This window comes from Jaculus jaculus, chromosome 5 (genome assembly GCF_020740685.1).
Source record: "Jaculus jaculus isolate mJacJac1 chromosome 5, mJacJac1.mat.Y.cur, whole genome shotgun sequence".
In the NCBI taxonomy this organism is placed as follows: Eukaryota; Metazoa; Chordata; class Mammalia; order Rodentia; family Dipodidae; genus Jaculus; species Jaculus jaculus.
Genome location: NC_059106.1, coordinates 63,968,507 through 63,986,549, shown reverse-complemented (window position 1 = coordinate 63,986,549; position 18,043 = coordinate 63,968,507). Strand labels below are relative to the sequence as shown.

Genomic DNA, 18,043 nt, shown 5'->3' with positions numbered 1-18,043 from the left:
CTGTGTCTTTAGTGGAAATGTCTGCTGATATTCCATGTCTGCTACCTCCTAGCTGGATTTCTTTACCTAACTGTGCTTAGTCAGTCCTCCCTGACTTTGAATATGCCCTAATGCAATGTGTCCACCAGTCCTGCGCACAGTTATTTTGAATCCATGGAGGCACCAGTTGCTCATTTACATTCCAGGAATTCTTCTTAGCCAGTTTTCTTCTAGTACTCATCTGCCATTGTTCAGGTCCTTCTGCTGGTCTCTAACATACTCCTCATTGCTTTGACTTGTTTTTTTTTCCCTTCACACCTCTAAATCATTAAGTTAAACGGTTTTAAACACAAACATTCCCTTTTCACCCCTGTGTTTAAACACTTGATTGATTTCTCTTTTCCTACCCTTATGTAGCATATTACCATTATTGTCACACATGGCTCATCATTACAGCCAACTTGGATGGTGGTTGTTCCTGGAATTAATATTATAAAGGAGCTACCAGGTAATTCTGAGGATTAGCTGGGGTTGACTCCCTATGGATAGGCCTGTCTCTGTGCCTGTTCATGGGCTACATCCATGTGCGCCCTCTTCCTCCCGATTGCCCGTGTTAGCTAGTTCAGGCCATGAGCTGCAGCAGACCATTTCTCAGTCTCTACAGTAAACTGTTTTTCTGTTTTTGCCTGGGAAGCCCTTTGGCTGGCATTACTTCTTTTTGAAAGCTTCCTAGTTTTTATCACTGACTACTGTTTTTATTTGCTGTGTATATATATTCATGAATGTTCTTTTCCTTTGAACTTCGGTTTTGCAAAGGCAAGCACCCTTTCTATTTGACTATGCATAGTACTGCTTCTGTTGCATTGGAGCCACAAATGTTAGGGTGGTTTTAATTCAACATTAGGACAAAGAAAACATCTTTAAATTATGTGAGTTAATGTGAGCCTTCATTTATTCTGTAATCTATAGTTCTCAGTGACAAATGAAGAGCTAGATTGTCTCTAATGGTTTACTGAGCATGATGACAGCATATTTGGTATAGTCCCTTGCTTGCTCCACCTTTGCGGATGGTGGATGAACTTTGCTAATCACCATCACATTTACCTAACACTGAAGCATTTGTCAGTCACTGTCCTTGTGCTCGTCCCTGTGAGTATTCAGATGGCCATTTTACAGTTTAGTAATTTGAGGCTTAGAAAACTATCTTGTATCACACAGTTCAAATTTTGTTGGAGTTAGTATTTTAAGCAGCTTTACATGTCTTTCAATGTGTTCTAGCGAGTGGCTTTCATATGAAGTCCTTTTGCTCCATATATGCTGCTTCAAACAGTAAATTAAGCTTCAGGATGATGCATGAGCACTAAATGTGATGGTAGTTTTATGGTAAAAATTTTCTTGGTTATTCATATGATCCAGGCTGGAAACAAATTATTTGACACATAATAGGCAGTGTTAACCATCCCTACTGTGGAACTCTTGTGTTAATATCACACAAATTTTGGTGGCTGCTCTGCTGAGCCAATTGAAGTTACCTGGGACTGTTCTTACAGGCTGCTAGCTATCTTTATGGTCATTGTGACCACACTTCTAGCACTCACTGTTCACCCTTTGTGTGAGTGAGGAAATTTACGCACCAGAATTCTCCCACTTTACTCTCCTTGCCTGACACTGCATGACTCCAGTCAGCTGACTTTAGAGAGTCAGCATTTTCTTTCAGTGAAGATACGGCTTTTGGACTACCAAGGTGTGTTTGTTTGTTTGTTTGTTTGTTTGTTTGTTTGTTTGTTTAATTGGTAGGGTCATGCTTTTGCCCATACTGACCTAGAATTCACTGATCCTCCTACCTCTGCCTCCTGAGTGCTGGGAGTAAAGGTAGGAGCCATCACGCCCGGCTTAGGTTTCATGTATGTATGTATGTATGTATACGTGTGTGTGTGTGTGTGTGTGTGTGTGTGTGTGTGTGTGTGTGTGTGAGGGGGGGGGAGAGATATCGAGATTGGGTTCATCAGAGAGAGAGAGAGGGAGAGAGAGAGAGAGAGGGAGGGAGGGAGGGAGGGAGGGAGGGAGAGAGAGATATCGAGATCGGGTTCATCAAAGCCTCTGGCCAGTGTGAACGAACTCCAGATGCATGTGCCCCATGTGTATCTGGTTTATGTAGGTTCTAGGGAACCAAACTTAGGTCCTTAGGCTCCACAGGCAAGTGCCCCTGCTAAACTATCCCTCTAGCCCTTTTATAAAAGGTTTCTCTCATTCTTTCTCTCCTCTCCCTCTCCTCTTTCTACACTCTGTGATGATAGAGTAACCTAGGCAGTAGCCAGAAGGCTGTCTATAGCTATTAAGGTTCTAACAAGTTAAAATATTTTAATCTGTTTACTTGTTGTAATAAGATAGCTGATGTCACAGCTTTATCTAGACCTGGGAGTAGTATTTCATACTGGTCACCCCTGTTTGGAAATAGAATTTCTTGGTCCTTGTTGAGCTCACAGGCCTAGAAAATACCAAGTTAGAAAGTGTATTATTGGTAGGTAGGGGTGTGTGTGTGTTTGCCCTCATACATAATAGGTTTTTTTTTTTTTTAAAATCTAACATAGTGTGCATTTCTCCACAATAAGCTACTGTGCCAGAGTAGTTGTAATATTTGGAACAGCTCTTTGCAACTCCAGTGTAATCTGGCTTGAATATTATTAACACTTCAAGTTGCAGTTTTTTTCCTCCTGAGGTAGGATCTCACTGTAGCTCAGGCTGACCTAGAATTTACTGTGTCATCTCAGGGTAGCCTTGAACTCACGGTTATCCTCCTACCTCTGCCTCTCCAGTGCTAGGATGAAAGGCATGTGCCACCATGCCTGGCTAGTTGAAAATGTTTAACTATGTTCTGTACCTTAGAAAGTTCAAATTGGAGATGTGTTTAACCATATTTGAGAATTGGCCTTGAATGCTTTTCTTACTGTGACATATTTATATAAAATACACACAATAAAATTTACCACTGTAAGCTGGGTGTGGTGTTACATGTCTTTAATCCTAGCACCTAGGAATCAGCCTGTGTAGGGCAAGACCCTACTTTGAAAAACCAAAACAAACAAAAATTGCCACTTTAACTTAATTACTCTTTAGATCATCAAATTTGCTTTTTTTTTTTTTTAAAAGGTAGGGTCTCACTCTGATCCAGGATGACCTGGAATTAACTATGTACTTACTCTAAGGGTTGCCTGAAACTCAAGGTGATCCTCCTACCTTTGCCTCCTGAGTGCTGGGATTAAAGGCGTGTGCCACCACACCTGGCAAATGTGCATATTTTGTGCAGCTTCTTCCAGTATTCTCATAATGTAGTTTGATGCTGTCTCATCTGAGTAACACTGTTACAATTCAGTCACTTCCCCTAAGTGGCAGAAAACAGTTGTGGCTGTGAACAGAATGATTTGTGTAGTGTGGATGTTAATATATGATACTTGGTTGATTTGTGACAAATTAAGGCATGTATTTTTTGTTCCATCTGTGTTCAACTCAGGCATCAATTTAAAATTTCCCATATCAGTGTCTAAATGCATGTTGTGTCGAATACAATTTTAATAACACTTGTGGCTTAAAAACAGCTAACCCATGCCTTTAATCCCAGCACTGGGAGGCAGAGGTAGAAGGATTATTGTAAGTTCAAGGCCACCATGAGACTACATAGTGAATCATAGATCAGCCTGGGCTAGAGCAAGACCCTACCCCCCCCCCCCAAAAAAAAAAAAAACCCACAAATCTTTTTGCATTTGATTAGTGGAGGGTCAATTAAGTGTGTGTATTATGTTATGGGAAGCATAATATTTTCATGCACTGGAGTTAAAGGCACATCAGGATCCTGGTAAGTTATTAGTCATTCCACTCAGGTAACCATGGAAAGCAGGACACAACTGAGCTTTGTTATTTTTTTTTAATTATTATTATTATTTTTTTTTTTTGGTTTTTCATGGTAGGGTCTCGCTCTAGCCCAGGCTGATCTGGAACTCACTATGTAATCTCAGTGTGTTCTTGAACTCACAGCAGTTCTCCTGCCTCTGCCTTCTGAGTGTTGGAATTAAAGGCGTGCACCACCATGCCTGGCTTGTTCTTTTCTATTCTATTACTTTACGCATACAAACTCTCAATTTATTACCTTCAAACAATAAACTTTGTCCACAGTTATCATGCATACTTTATTTTGCATAGGAAACATGTGCCTTCTGGCTGTGTATGATATATTATACCTATTATTCAACAGTTGGGATATGAGGCAGAAATATCTGTAGTGCAAGGCCAGTTCCTCATCTGTTCTAACTTCAAGCTTTTCCAGGGTCTTCTATCTGTTATTCTCTTTTCCATATATTCCACATTTTATCCTTTACTGTTTTCTGTCTAGGTTTCTAGGATATTAGTGTCTACAGAAGCATTTTCCATGAGGAGCTTACTGAATTTTTCCATTTAAAAAATATTTTAATTTTATTTGCAAGCAGAGGGAGACAATGTGTGCCAGGGCTTCCAGCCAGTATAAACAAACTTCAGATGCATGTACCACTTTGTAATCCAGCTTTACATGGGTACTGGGGTATTGCAGAGTTACGCTAACTCAGGTAACTGCTGAGCCATCTCTCCAGTGATTAGGTAGCACAAATCTTGGTGTTCTTTAAATTAATGTTTTACAGTCTCTGATCTATGTATTTGCAGTGTCAACTGTAGTCTTTCATAACTCCAGGATCATTCTTAATAAATTTCCCTGTCTTTTAACTATTCTCAGGTCCAGCTGTGGTTCCTCACCAGTATTATGGGGTCACTCCCTGGGGCGTCTACCCTGCCAGTCTGTTTCAGCAGCAAGCTGCTGCAGCTGCGGCGGCAACCAATTCTGCTAGCCAGCAGACCACCCCACAGGCACAGCAAGGACAACAGCAGGTAATGAGGATAAAATGTACTCCTATCTGAGTGCTCTGAACTCCACTGACATGCTAGATGCTAGTTCTTCTACTAGAAAATCATTGAGTGAGTGAGTGTGTTTGTATGGCTGTCTTTCCCCTTCAGTCCCCCCCCCCCCCCCCACCAAAGTAGGCTCTTTATCTAGCCCATGCTGTCTTGGAATTAGTCTCATGGGGCACCTCAAACTTGAAGCTATCCTCCTACCTTAGTCTCCTGAATTCTGGGATTAAAGGCATGTACCATCTTACTCAGCAGAGAGAGATAATGGGCATACCAGTGCCTCTAGCTACTACAGACTAATTCCAGATGCATGCACCACTGTGCATCTGTTGTTACATGGGTATTGGGGATTCAAACTCAGGTTGTTAGACCTTTTGGGCAAGCACTTTAACTGCTTAACCATGTCTCCAGCCCTGTGTTTATGTGTAACTGTATGTTTGTGCATGCTGTGAGACTCAGCTTATCTGTTCTTCCAGAATGCCTTTTAAACATCAGGCATTTGTTCAGTATAATTGAAGGGATATTAGATCAGCTAAAAATGTTTATTTATTTATTTGAGAGATAAAGAGAGAGAATATATATTTATATAACTTTTTTTGAGGCAAGCCTAACAGATTGGACTTTTTTCTTTTTTTTTGGTTTATTTTTATTTATTTATTTGAGAGCGACAGAGAAAGAGGCAGAGAGAGAGAATGGGCGCGCCAGGGCTTCCAGCCACTGCAGACGAATTCCCAATGTGTGCGCCCCCTTGTGCATCTGGCTAACGTGGGTCCTGGGGAATCGAGCCTCGAACTGGGGTCCTTAGGTTTCACAGGCAAGCACTTAACCGCTAAGCCTTCTCTCCAGCCCATGGACTTTTTTCTTTAATGTGAGAGTGGAGAGAGAGAGAGAGAGAGAGAATTTGTGTGCCAGGGCCTATACCTACTGTAATCAAACTCCAGATGTGTGGGCCATGTTGTGTGTATGTGTGTGTGACCTTGGTGCTTATATTACTTTGTGTGTCTGGCGTATGTGGGATCTCAAGAGTGGAATATGGGTCCTTAGGCTTAGCAGGCAAGTGCCTTAACTTCTAAGCTATTTCTCAAGCCCTATAGTAATTTTTCTTTTTTCCTTCTTTCTCTCTCTCTCTCTCTCTCTCTCTCTCTCTCTCTCTCTCTTTTTTTGCGGTAAGGTCTTGCCCAGGCTTGGAATTCACTATGTAGTCTCAGGCTGGCCTTGAACTCAAAGTTCTCCTACCTCTGGCTTCATTAAAGTTGTGTACCATGATGCCTGGTTTTATAGTAACATTTTAATTCTGTATTTCCTTAGAGTGTGCTGAATATTGTGTTTAGACCAATTTATTGTTATGCCCCAGAACTTGGAAACCAAAATGGTGTAGTCTTTAAGACTGTTACATTAAATGAGAGCCTAGCCTACAATAGTGTTAACTTGTAAGAACTAACCTCCCTCCCTCCTTTATTTGTGTGTGTGTGTGTGTGTGTGTGTGTGTAGTGGAGGGGGGAAAGGAAGGTGGGAGGGAGAGAATGGGCACACCAGGGCCTCACTGCTAGTGCAAACAAACTCCTGGGCACATGTGCCCCCTTGTGCATCTGGCTTATGTTGGTACTAGGGAATTGAACCTGGGTCTTTAGGCTTTGCAGGCAAGTGCCTTAACCGCTGAGCCATTTCTTCAGCCCATAATATTTTATTTTTACTTATTTGACAGAAAAAGAGGGGGGTGAGAGAATGGTGCCAGGGCGTCCAGCCACTGCAGACGAACTCCAGATGCACGCTCCCCTTGTGCATCTGGCTTGTGTGGGTCCTGGGGAATAGAACCTGGGTCCTTTGGCTTTTCAGGCTAATTCCTTACCTGCTAAGCCATCCTCCCAGCCCCCATCCCCCTTGAGATAGAGGGTTGGTCTAGCTGAATCACCTGGTAATCTCAGGCTGGCCTCAAAACTCACAGTGTTCTTCCTACCTCTGCCTCCCAAGTCCTGAGACCAAAGGCTGTACCACCATGCCTGATTTTCCCCTTCTTTCTTCCCCTCCCTTTTTAAAAATTTTATTTATTTGTAAGCGGGGGGGGGGGGGTGGGCTGGCAGCGAGTGGTGGCACCAGGGCTTCCAGCCACTGCAATTGAACTCCACATGCATGCGCCACCATGTGCATCTTGCTTATGTGTGTACATGGGAATGAAACCTGGGTCCTTAGGCTTTGCAAGTAAGTGCCTTAACCACTAAGCCATCTCTCCAGCCAATTCCTTTCTTTACAGAGGTGGGGATGGAGTTTATGAATGGGCCTGCTAGCCATTGCAAATAAATTTCCAGATGCATGTGCCGCCTTGTGCATCTAGTTACTGGGAATATACGTGGGTCCTCCGGCTACTCAGTTAAGTGCCTTAACCACTGTTGCTCAGGCTGACCTAATACTCACTTTCTAGTCTCAGACTTACCTGGAATCCACAACAGTTTTTCTGTCCCTGTCACCCAAGTGCTAGGATTAAAGGCATGCACAGCCATGCCCAGCTTACAAGATCTTATAAAAAGTTTTACTTATTCATTCATTCATTTACCTGTGAGCAGAGAGAGGTAAAATAGAGACAGAGAGAATGGATGTACTAAGGCCTTCAACCGCTGCAAGTAGACGCCAGATGTGTGTGCCTGTTTGTATCTGGTTTTATGTGGGTATTGGCTCTGTAGGCAACTACCTTAACTGTTGTGCCATCTCCCCGTCCCAAGTACTTTTCATTTATTTGTTAATTTTAGAAAGAGAACGAGTGGGGTTGAGGCATAGAGAAAACGGGCACTTCAGGGCCTTCACCCACTGCAAACAACTCCAGATGCACATTCTACCTTGTGCATCTTTCTTACATGGGTATTGGGGTATTGAATTTCGATTCTCAGGCCTCATAGGCAAGTGCCTTAACTGCCTAACCATTTCTCCATCTTTCAAGAACTTTCCCTGTTTGAGAGAGACCAACCCACCCACCCAAGAACATTTTTATTGAATTGGGAATCAATACTTTAATGTAAACAATTTAACCCTTTATGTATGCTCTTCCCCAAAATTCCCCAAGAAGCATTTTTCTGTTTATCATAATGCTTGAAAGGTTAAAAAAAAAAGACAAGAATTGGCTGGGGAGATGGCTTTGCTGTTGAAGGTCCTTGTTTGCAATTCCTGATGGGCCAGGGTTCAATTCCCCAGTACCAATTCAGAGATACAGGCACAAAGCATCACAAGTATCTATCTGGAATTCCATTAGCAGTGGCAGGTAGTCCTGGCATACCCATTTTCTCTGTCATTGTCTCTCTGTGATTGTTAAATAAAACTGAGGGGGGGGAGAAGAAGGAGGAGGAGGAGGAAGGGGAGGAGGGAGGGAGGGAGGGGAGAAGAGAAGAGAAGAGAAGAGAAGAGAAGAGAAGAGAAGAGAAGAGAAGAGAAGAGAATTGAAGAGAAGAGAAGAGAAGAGAAGAACTGGGCATGGTGGCGCATGCCTTTAATCCCCACACTTGGGAGGCAGAGGTGGTTCACCCTGAGTTCAGGCAGGTCTGAGACTACATAGTGAATTCCAGGTCAGCCTGGGCTAGAGCGAAACCCTGCCTTGAAAAACAGCAATAACAAAAAAAAAATGTGTAGGTATTACAAATGGTTCTGGTTAGCATCATTTTTATGGGTCTAGGTATTTCTTTTGAGTAAGTATTAAGGAAATTTTTCTGTGTAGGTTTTTTGTCTCATTTGTGTAAGTTTGATACACATGAAAAAAATTGCATAGTAATTTGCAAATAGTGCTTAATTACAGATTATCTGTTACTTGCTAGTTATTAGGTACTCTTGTTGTTGTTGTCAAATATATTTTACTTACTTGCGATTGAGAGAGAGAGAATGAGCTCACCAGGGCCTCCATCCACTTCAAATGAACTCCCAGTGCATGTACCCCCCTTGTGCATCTGACTTATGTGGGGCCTGGGGAGTTGAACCAGGATCCTTTGGCTTTGCAGACAAATTCCTTAACTGTTAAGCCATCTCTCCAGCCCCTCTGTCTTTAAAAAAATTTTTATTTATGAGGGGGGAGAGAGCAAAAGTGAATTGGTACACAGGGTCTTCAGCCACTACAGTCAATCTCTATATGCATCTGACGTAGTTTCTGGGGAGTTGAACCTGGGTCCTTAGGCTTCATAGGCAAACAACTTAACCACTAAGTCATCTCTCCAGCCCAGTACTATGTCTTCCTGTTGATATCTGTAATATTCCTAACAGATCTGCAGTACCAGCTGATCAAGTCTAACTAGGTAGGGAAATGAAAGACTTTGGGTTCACAGATAGAAACATATCTTTTTTGGCCAGATATTAACATCTTTAACATATTTATTTTGATAAATAGCTAATTTAGACTGGTTTGCTCTTTATAGTTCTTTTTTAAAATTTTATTTATGAGAGAGAGAAAATTGGCATGCCAGGGCTTCTAGCCAGTGCAGTTGAACTCCAGACGCATGTACCACCTTATGCATGGGTTGTGGGGAATTGAACCTGCCTCCTTAGGCTTCACAGGCAGGTACCTTAATTGCTTAACTAAACCATCTTTCTAGCCCTATTTTAAAGTTTTGTGTATGTGTTGTGTGTCTGTGTGTATGTTCACATGTATGTTTCTGTTTAGCACCTAGTGTTCTAGCCTGTTAATGGCGTGCACTTGGCTCTAGACACAGCAGCGTAGAGCAGAATATCAGATTCCTGCTCTGTTGCTCTTCTGCCTGTTGCAATGTGATCTGGAGTCTTTACTGAATCTTGGGATGTATGTATTTAGTGTGTTGTGTTGTTTCGCTTTGAAGGTAAGAGTCTAACTCCACCCCAGTCTGACCTGGAACTCACTCTGTTCTCCCAGGCTGGCCTTAAACTTACAGCAATCCTCCTATCTGTGTCTCCCAAGTGCTGGGATTAAAGGCGTTCACTATCATGTGGCATTTTTACAGTCATCTTCATCCTGTATAGGATTGGGGTTATAGGCTTGAGTGGCTATATTTAGATGTTTTGTGGGTTCTGGGACCCGGTCTCACTCTCTTTCTCTTTGAGGTAGGGCCTCTAGCTCAGCCTGATCTGGAATTCACTATGTAGTCTCATTGTGGCCTTGAACTCACGGCGCTCCTCCTGCCTCTGCCTCTCAAGTGCTGGGATTAAAGGAGTGCACCATCACACCCAGCCCAATCTCTCTTTTTAATCTAGTAATGTAAATATTGATGTATACTATAACCATAATTCTTTCCCATCACTCTTCATTTTCTCCCTTCCAAATCTTACCTTCGCTGAATTCCTTCTTTCTAACCTGTGTCTCTCCCATTGTGATGTCATCATTTTCCCACCCCCTTTATGTAGTTCTTGTAGAGGTAGGTAACATTAGCCACTGTGATGTCATGAATATCAAGGGCACTTTGTGTCTGGAAGAATGTAACGTAAGCAGTCCTCCCCTTTCCTTTGGCCCTTATATTCTGCCACCTGTTCTGCAATGGTCCCTGAGTTTTGGAGGGTGTGAAAGAGATGTCACACTGTGCTGAATACTCACTCCACTGTCACTTCTCATCACTATGGTGAGTTTTGAGTCCCCTCTGTAGTCACTGCTACCTGAAAAGGGAAGCTTCTTCAACCAAAACTGAGAGTAGCATGGCGTAGTGCGCACACCTTTAATCCCATCTCCTGGGAGGCAGAGGTAGGAAGATTGCCGTGAGATTCCCCCTAGTGACTGTGTCTCCCCCACCATAGGCTTTTGATTAGGGTTTCAGTACCAGGCATGAATTCCCTTCCGTGGAGTGGGCTTCAAATCCAGTCAGAGGAGTTGGTTTCCTCCATAACGGACATGACCCAATTCTAGCCTATGTTTACAGTTTTAAAATTATCATTATTCTGTTGTGTATATGTGTGTGTGTGTGTGTGTGCGCGCGCGCGCGCACTAGTGCAGACACACATGCCACGGTGTTCATATGGAAGTCAGAGCTCACTTTGGTGTTGCTCCTCTCCTTCCATCTACTGTGAGACATGTAATCACACTGTTCATCTTTGCTTTCACTTTTCTAGCTCTTCAATGTAACTTCAGGCATATTCTTTTGTTTTTCAATTTTTTTGTTTATTTTTATCCATTTATTTGAGAGCGACAGACAGAGAAAAAGGCAGATAGAGAGAGAATGGGTGCACCAGGGCCTTCAGCTGCTGCAAACAAACTCCAGATGTATGCGCCCCTTTTGCATCTGGCTTACGTGGGTCTTGGGGAATCTAGCCTTGAACCAGGGTTCTTAGGCTTCACCTGCGAGCACTTAGCTGCTAAGCCAGTCCCCAGGCAGATTCTTTTTATACCTACATTGTTTGTTTTCAAAGTAGGATCTTGCTCTACCCTGGGCTGGTCTCAAAATCACAGTGATCTTCCTACCTACCACTGCTTCCTGAGTGCTAGAATTAAAGGCACTTCTGGTAATTCCTTCCTTTTTTTTGGCTTCTCAAGGTAGGATTTTACTCTAGCCCAGGCTGACCTGGAATTGACTACAGAGTCTCAGGGTGGCCTCGAACTCCCAGTGATCCTCCTATCTCTGTTGAGAATAAAGGCATACACCATCACGTCCCACTGCCTTCCGTCTTGATTGTAGGCTTGGCTGTGATACAAATGTCTGTCACGCTGCCTGGCTCTTTTCCTTACTGTTTGGGTTCCAAATTTTGTGTATTCATGCTAGTGCAGCAAGAACTTTATCCACTGAGTCATTTCCCTAGCTACTGTACTTTATAAGTTCAACTAATCTGTACCTATGTTTTTTGTTTTCTCTTTAAAAAATATATATTTTTTAACATTTATTTGAAAGCAGAGAGGAAGAAAATGAATGAATGGTTGCATCAGGGCCTCTTGCCACTCAAATTAACTCCAAATGCATGCACCACTTTGTGTATCTGTCTTTATTGTGGTACTGGGGAATGGAACCATGGTAGCCATGCTTTGCAAACAAGTACCTTTAACTGCTTAGTCCTCTCTCCAGCCCAGTTTGTTTGTTTAAAAGAATAAAGCTTGTTTTTAAGTAAGAGGAAAATAAAGAATTGACTCCTCATTGTTGAAGTACTCCTGGGAAAATCTGTCAGCCTCCATGAGAACTGGACTGTTCCTGTGATTGATTGATTCCCTCCCCTCCTTCCCCCCTGGGGAGAGAGGGGGAGAGAATGGGTATACCAGGGTCTCTGGCCACTGCAAACATACTGTAGACATGTGTGTCCCCTTGTGCTTCTGACTTATGTTGGTACTGGGGAGTGGAACCTGCATCCTTAGACTTCACAGGCAAGTGCCTTAACCACTAAGCCATCTCTCTAGCCCCTGTTCCTGTGTATCCGTCTTTCATAAACTGCAAGGTGAAATTGAAATTTTCAATAATTTGTGGTTGAAAACATTGCAAAATACATTGTTAGGAACTTGCAATTTTAATGTAATTTAGTGCATTATTTGAGATTAACATTTACTTGCTGGAAAGTACATAAGGTTTCTGAAGAGGATTCTTAGGTCTATCAGTAGTATCAGAATGATAGCTGTCATCTTGATTGATACTTGTATTTGTTTTTTGCTTTTATTTATTTATTTTTTACTTTGTTTCAAATTTTTATTAACAACTTCCAGGATTATGGTAAAACCTTCCCTCCCCCCACTTTCCCCTTTGAAACTCCATTTTTCATCATATCCCTTCCCTATCTCAGTCTCTTTTTTATTTTGATGTCATGATCTTTTCCTCCTAATATGATGGTCTTGTGTAGGTGGTGGCAGGCAGTGTGAGGTCATGGATATCCAGGCCATTTTGTGTCTGGGGGAGCACGTTGTCCTGGGAATCTCATTCAGAGTCTTGTCCATACTGGATAAATAGGTGTTAATGGCTGAGCCACACCCCTAGCTATGTTTCATATGGCAGAATTGGCGTTCTGCTCTGACCTGGATATTGATGTCATGTGCTGTAGATGAGCAAGTTTGTAAACTTTGTAAAAGGAGAAACAGACGCAGGTCAGAACAAGTCTCCTAAATCAAACCTGCACAGCTCACTTGGCTTTGTTTTTCGGTATGTTAGAGAGAAATGGGATATTTGCTATGTTCGCTATGATGGCCTTGAACTCTGAGTGGTCTTGCCTGCAATGTATTCTATCTGCAAGGATTGTAGGCATGGGCTTTGATGTAAGCAGAATAGTAATAAAAGGTAGAGAAATTTATCTCATTCTACATAAGAATGTAACTTTATGTGTATGCATACAGGTACATATGTTTTAACAACTTTTAGGTGGTTATTCCTATTCATTCTATCTGAACCTTTCCCTTCCATTCTTTTCTACTTTTTGTCAGAATGCTGACATGTTGCTTTTTTCTCACTTACTGGAATAAAAATCTCTGCCAGCCATGGTAGTTCTTTGTTTTTTTTGATGCTGGGTCTCACTCTAACCCAGGCTAACATGGATTTCACTATGTATTCTCCGGCTGCTCTTTACCTTGCAGTGATCTATCTACCCTGAGTGGTGGCTTTAAAGCTATGATCCACCACACAGGAGTAAAGGACACTGGTTTACAACTGTTGAGTTTTAAAAAACCAACTAAGCAGTACATAATGTCTTAGATACTAACTGTGATAAGAAATATTTTAATATATTCAGCCTTAATCCCAGCACTCGGGAGGCAGAGGTAGGAGGATCGCCGTGAGTTTGAGGCCACCCTGAGACTCCATAGTGAATTTCAGGTCAGCCTGAGCTAGAGTGAGACCCTACCTCGAAAAACCCAAAGGAAAAAAAAAAGAAATATTTTTATATATTTTATTTTTATTTATTTATTTGAGAGAGGTGGAGGGAGAGAATGAGTGTACCAGGCCATCCAGTCAATGCAAATGAACTCCAGACACATGTGCCACCTGGTGCATGTGGCTTACTTTGGTCCTGGGGAATTGAACTTGGGTCCTTTGGCTTTGCACACAAAAGCTTTAACTGCTAAGCCATCTCTACAGCCCTGTGATAAGAAATTTGACACTTGTGTCTCCCATTTCTAGGTTCTCCGAGGTGGAACAAGCCAGCGTCCTTTGACCCCAAATCAGAACCAGCAGGGACAGCAAACAGACCCACTTGTAGCAGCTGCAGCAGTGAACTCTGCTCTTGCATTTGGACAAGGTCTGGCTGCAGGCATGCCAGGTATGGCTGCCCTGCTCCTTGTGGAATAATGAATGGTAGTAAACTGCCTGGGTTCAGTGCTTTCTGGCTATCCAGGATATGGGACTGGCTAGGATGATACATACTTGCCCTCACTTAGACCCTAGTTTGTTGCTGAGAGCACTGTTCTGAGCCAGTCATCAGTCTTTCGTGTTGGTGATATCTCAGTGTTCACACAGCCTCACATATGGATCATCTTTTGGTTGTTGGTGAGCGGGCAGTATTGAGGTTTGGCAAACTATTTTCACCTCAGGATTCATTGTAGGTGGATGGAACAGCCTGTTTTAGCATCATTTCAAGGCTTGATTGTTTCTGCCTGTACACAGTGTGAAAGAAATTCCTAGTAATTTAGGATTTTTCCCAAACAAATAGTGGTGTGCTTTTTTAGCTATCTACCTCTAAATTACAAGTATATATGTGCATGAAGAGATTTTTTTTCCTCTCATTCTGTCTTACACTTTGCATAAGATCTACATAGTTTCATGTTCTTTTCTTTTGGGAGAGGGGGATTTTCGAGGTAGGGTCTCATTCTATCTTAGGCTGACCTGGAATTAACTATGTAGTCTCAGGGTGGCCTCGAACTCATGGCGATCCTCCTACCTCTGCCTCCTATGTGCTGGGATTAAAGGCGTGCACCACTACACCCAAGCTGTGTATATCTTGATATGTTGTTTATTCTTCTTAGGTTATCCAGTTTTGGCTCCTGCTGCTTACTATGACCAAACTGGTGCCCTTGTGGTAAATGCAGGAGCAAGAAATGGTCTCGGGGCTCCGGTTCGGCTTGTAGCCCCTGCCCCAGTCATCATCAGTTCCTCTGCTGCACAAGCAGGTGAGTTTTACTGGATTGACCCTGTGAGAGATGACAGTATTCTTATTTTGGACAATATACTTAAGATATGGTAATAGGTTTTTTATTTCATAATTCCTGGTATTGCATGTTTCAAAGAGAACCAGAACAGCAAGGATGCTTGATGGGAGTCAAGTTATTTTGATGGTCCGTATCACCTAGTCAGAACCCATTAAAAGCATGGGGAGTTGAGTTACACAAAATGTCTGTGTTGGCAGAATTACAAGGCTAACATTTCAGAAACATGATCCATTGTTTCTACTTTTTTAAAAAAATAGTTATTTTTTGGTGGGTGGTGCAGGGGTTACGGTCAAGCAGGTTTTTTTTTTTTTTTTTTTTTTTGGCCGGGGGGAGGGTGCAAGCCAGGGTAGAAAATAATGGGGAAAAATTGTGAAAACTTTTAGAGAAATACATTTGGTTGAAGGTGTGATGCATTTTTATATTAAAATTCACATGTAGTTTTTTTGAAGTAGGGCTTCACTCTAGTCCATGCTGACCTGGAATTCACTATGTATTCTCAGGGTGGCCTCGAACTCATTATGATCCTCCTTCCTCTGCCTCCCGAGTGCTGGGATTAAAGAAAGGGTGTGCCACTGTGCCTGGCTTCACATGCTCTTTTTAAAGTGAGAGCCCGTGTCTAGAAGAGAGCAACATATGAAAGAAGAATTTGATGGGTAACATAGTTAGGGCAAACTATCTCCTCATAGACCATAGATAAATGTGTAATTTGAGTTTTATTTGGAAGCGCTTATATTTAATGGGTTCATTTTGACATTTGACCTTCTTTAAATTAGACATTTAACTTTGTGGCCAGCCATGGAGTGATTGTTCCTATGGAATTTTGGCTTCAAATTTATAGTAGAAATAGAAGGTAATACCACCAGATAAAGGGATCAAAGAAATTTCTGTAGTTCTTTATAAGGCCTGTATTTACCTTGAAAAAATAGGGCATACATACCAAAGGGTTATTTTAAAATAAAATGGATACAAAAGTAGTCTGCACATGTGGTCAGGCCCTTAGTTATGCAACGGTTTGCTTGTCATCTTCATAGCTGTTGCAGCGGCTGCAGCTTCAGCGAGTGGAGCAGCTGGCGGTCTTGCTGGAACTACAAACGGACCATTTCGCCCTTTAGGAGCCCAGCAGCCCCAACCCCAGCCCCAGCAGCAACCCAGTAACAACCTGGCATCCAGCTCTTTCTATGGCAACAACTCTCTGAGCAGCAACTCACAGAGCAGCTCCCTCTTCTCCCAGGGCTCTGCCCAGCCTGCCAACTCGTCCTTGGGATTTGGAAGCAGTAGTTCTCTCGGCGCCACCCTGGGATCTGCCCTTGGAGGGTTTGGAACAGCAGGTAGAAATTAGATCAATAAGCTTTTAACACTTAATGAGACTTACAATCTTCCCGGAACCCTGACAATACATGAACCCCTGGGCAGATACCACAGGGGCAGATCAGATCAGCACCAAGCCCTGGGAATCCAGCCAGCCCATGTATCTTTTAGATAAAGGACTATTGAAATCCAGTTATACAGTTGGGCCATAACTCAGCTCTATGCTCATATTATTATTTACTTATATTCACATAGTCATTTGTTTCAAGGACTTGAAAACCAGGATAGATATTTTTGCAGGCACTGGAAAGAACTTGGAGGGAGCAGTATCCATGTAGATGTGAAACTGAGGAATAAGAACTTATGGAAGATCACAGGGCCAAGTAGTCCATGCTAGACTGTACCAAGTGTTTGGCTTGCAGGACTTAAAGAGGAGTTTTCTCCAGTGTTTTCAACAACACCAAGGTTCAAATTGTGCAACAGTGTGGGGTTATTAGACCAGAATACTCTAAAACGGGCTTTCAAAATTTTATTTATTAATTTAGGAGGAAGGGAGGAAGAAAATGGGCACACCAGGGCCTCTAGCCACTGCAAATGATTTCCAGACCTTGTGCATTTGTCTTATGTGGGTACTAGGGTATCGAACCTGGGTCCCTAGGCTTCACAGGCAAATACCTTAATCACTAAACCATCTCTCCAGCCCTCTAAAATGTTCTGATGGGGAAAAATAAGTTCAGTGAACAGTGGGATAATTGCAGTTATGAAACATTGTGATCTCAAAACAGAAGGGCATGCTCAAATATCCTAATCAGAACTGGAGGCTATGACAGTAGGCTTTCATTTGCAAATTTCTATTCCATGTTTCTGGTAGAACCTTTCTGGTGATGAAAGACATTCTTTCTTGTCCATTTCCCTTTTCTTTCCCTTTTCTCCATTGCTCATGTGGCAGTCAGAGATTTTTAACCTGCCCCTATCCCCTAAGCTATATGACACCAAAGGAAGGTCGATTTGACTTTGACTTGTGATGGCTTGAACAGCAATTTTCATGTGACCCCAAGCCATGTCCTCTTTATTCCTTTATCTGCCTCTAGAACTACTCTGTTGACAGTTAGGCTGGTTCTGCTGACAACCTTGCGGTGGTGAGTCTGGATCAGAGTTTCAGGAACAGGTCACTGGGCTTGTTCTTTGAAGAACAGGCCTGTTCTTATCTGCATTGTTTTAATTCCATTTTAGTTGCAAACTCCAACACTGGCAGTGGCTCCCGCCGTGACTCCCTGACTGGCAGCAGTGACCTTTATAAGAGGACATCGAGCAGCTTGACCCCCATTGGACACAGTTTTTATAACGGCCTTAGCTTTTCCTCCTCTCCTGGACCCGTGGGCATGCCTCTCCCTAGTCAGGGGCCAGGACATTCACAGACACCACCTCCTTCCCTCTCTTCACATGGATCCTCTTCAAGCTTAAACTTGGGTAAGAACCATTACTCTAACACCACCTTGAACTCTAGAAATCTTTTGCCACTTGATGACATCACAAGTACTTTGCATGAGCAAAGGACAGTCCCTTCCTTGTAGATGTATGCTGGGTGTTCTGTGCCTTCTGTACACAGCTCATGTTGTTCATGCTGTGCCTGCATCAAGCATAGCAGTTTGGGATTGTTAGCATATGGGCACACCCCACTATATTCACTTAGCTTGAGTGTAAATAATTTCATTCTCTGGCTACTTGTGGCAGGCTTTTACCACAAACACAGAGTAGGTCACTGCAGTGAGGCAGAAGAACACA

The 18,043-nt window shown here is 42.6% G+C and overlaps 1 protein-coding gene and 1 non-coding gene across 12 annotated transcripts in view; both read left to right on the top strand.

Annotated features, from left to right (window-relative positions):
- Positions 1-18,043, top strand: part of Pum1 (pumilio RNA binding family member 1) — a 144,802-nt gene that overhangs the window by 94,979 nt on the left and 31,780 nt on the right. For all 11 annotated transcript variants that reach the window (XM_045149003.1, XM_004665178.2, XM_045149008.1 and 8 more), the window contains 5 exons: positions 4,742-4,893; positions 13,926-14,064; positions 14,768-14,911; positions 15,982-16,278; positions 17,492-17,728. In XM_045149003.1, the coding sequence (XP_045004938.1) occupies positions 4,742-4,893; positions 13,926-14,064; positions 14,768-14,911; positions 15,982-16,278; positions 17,492-17,728 (969 nt within the window). The remainder of the gene's footprint in view (positions 1-4,741; positions 4,894-13,925; positions 14,065-14,767; positions 14,912-15,981; positions 16,279-17,491; positions 17,729-18,043) is intronic.
- On the top strand, positions 14,148-14,220 carry LOC123461282. The gene has a single exon (XR_006637569.1). It is a non-coding gene; the product is annotated as a small nucleolar RNA SNORD103/SNORD85 (small nucleolar RNA).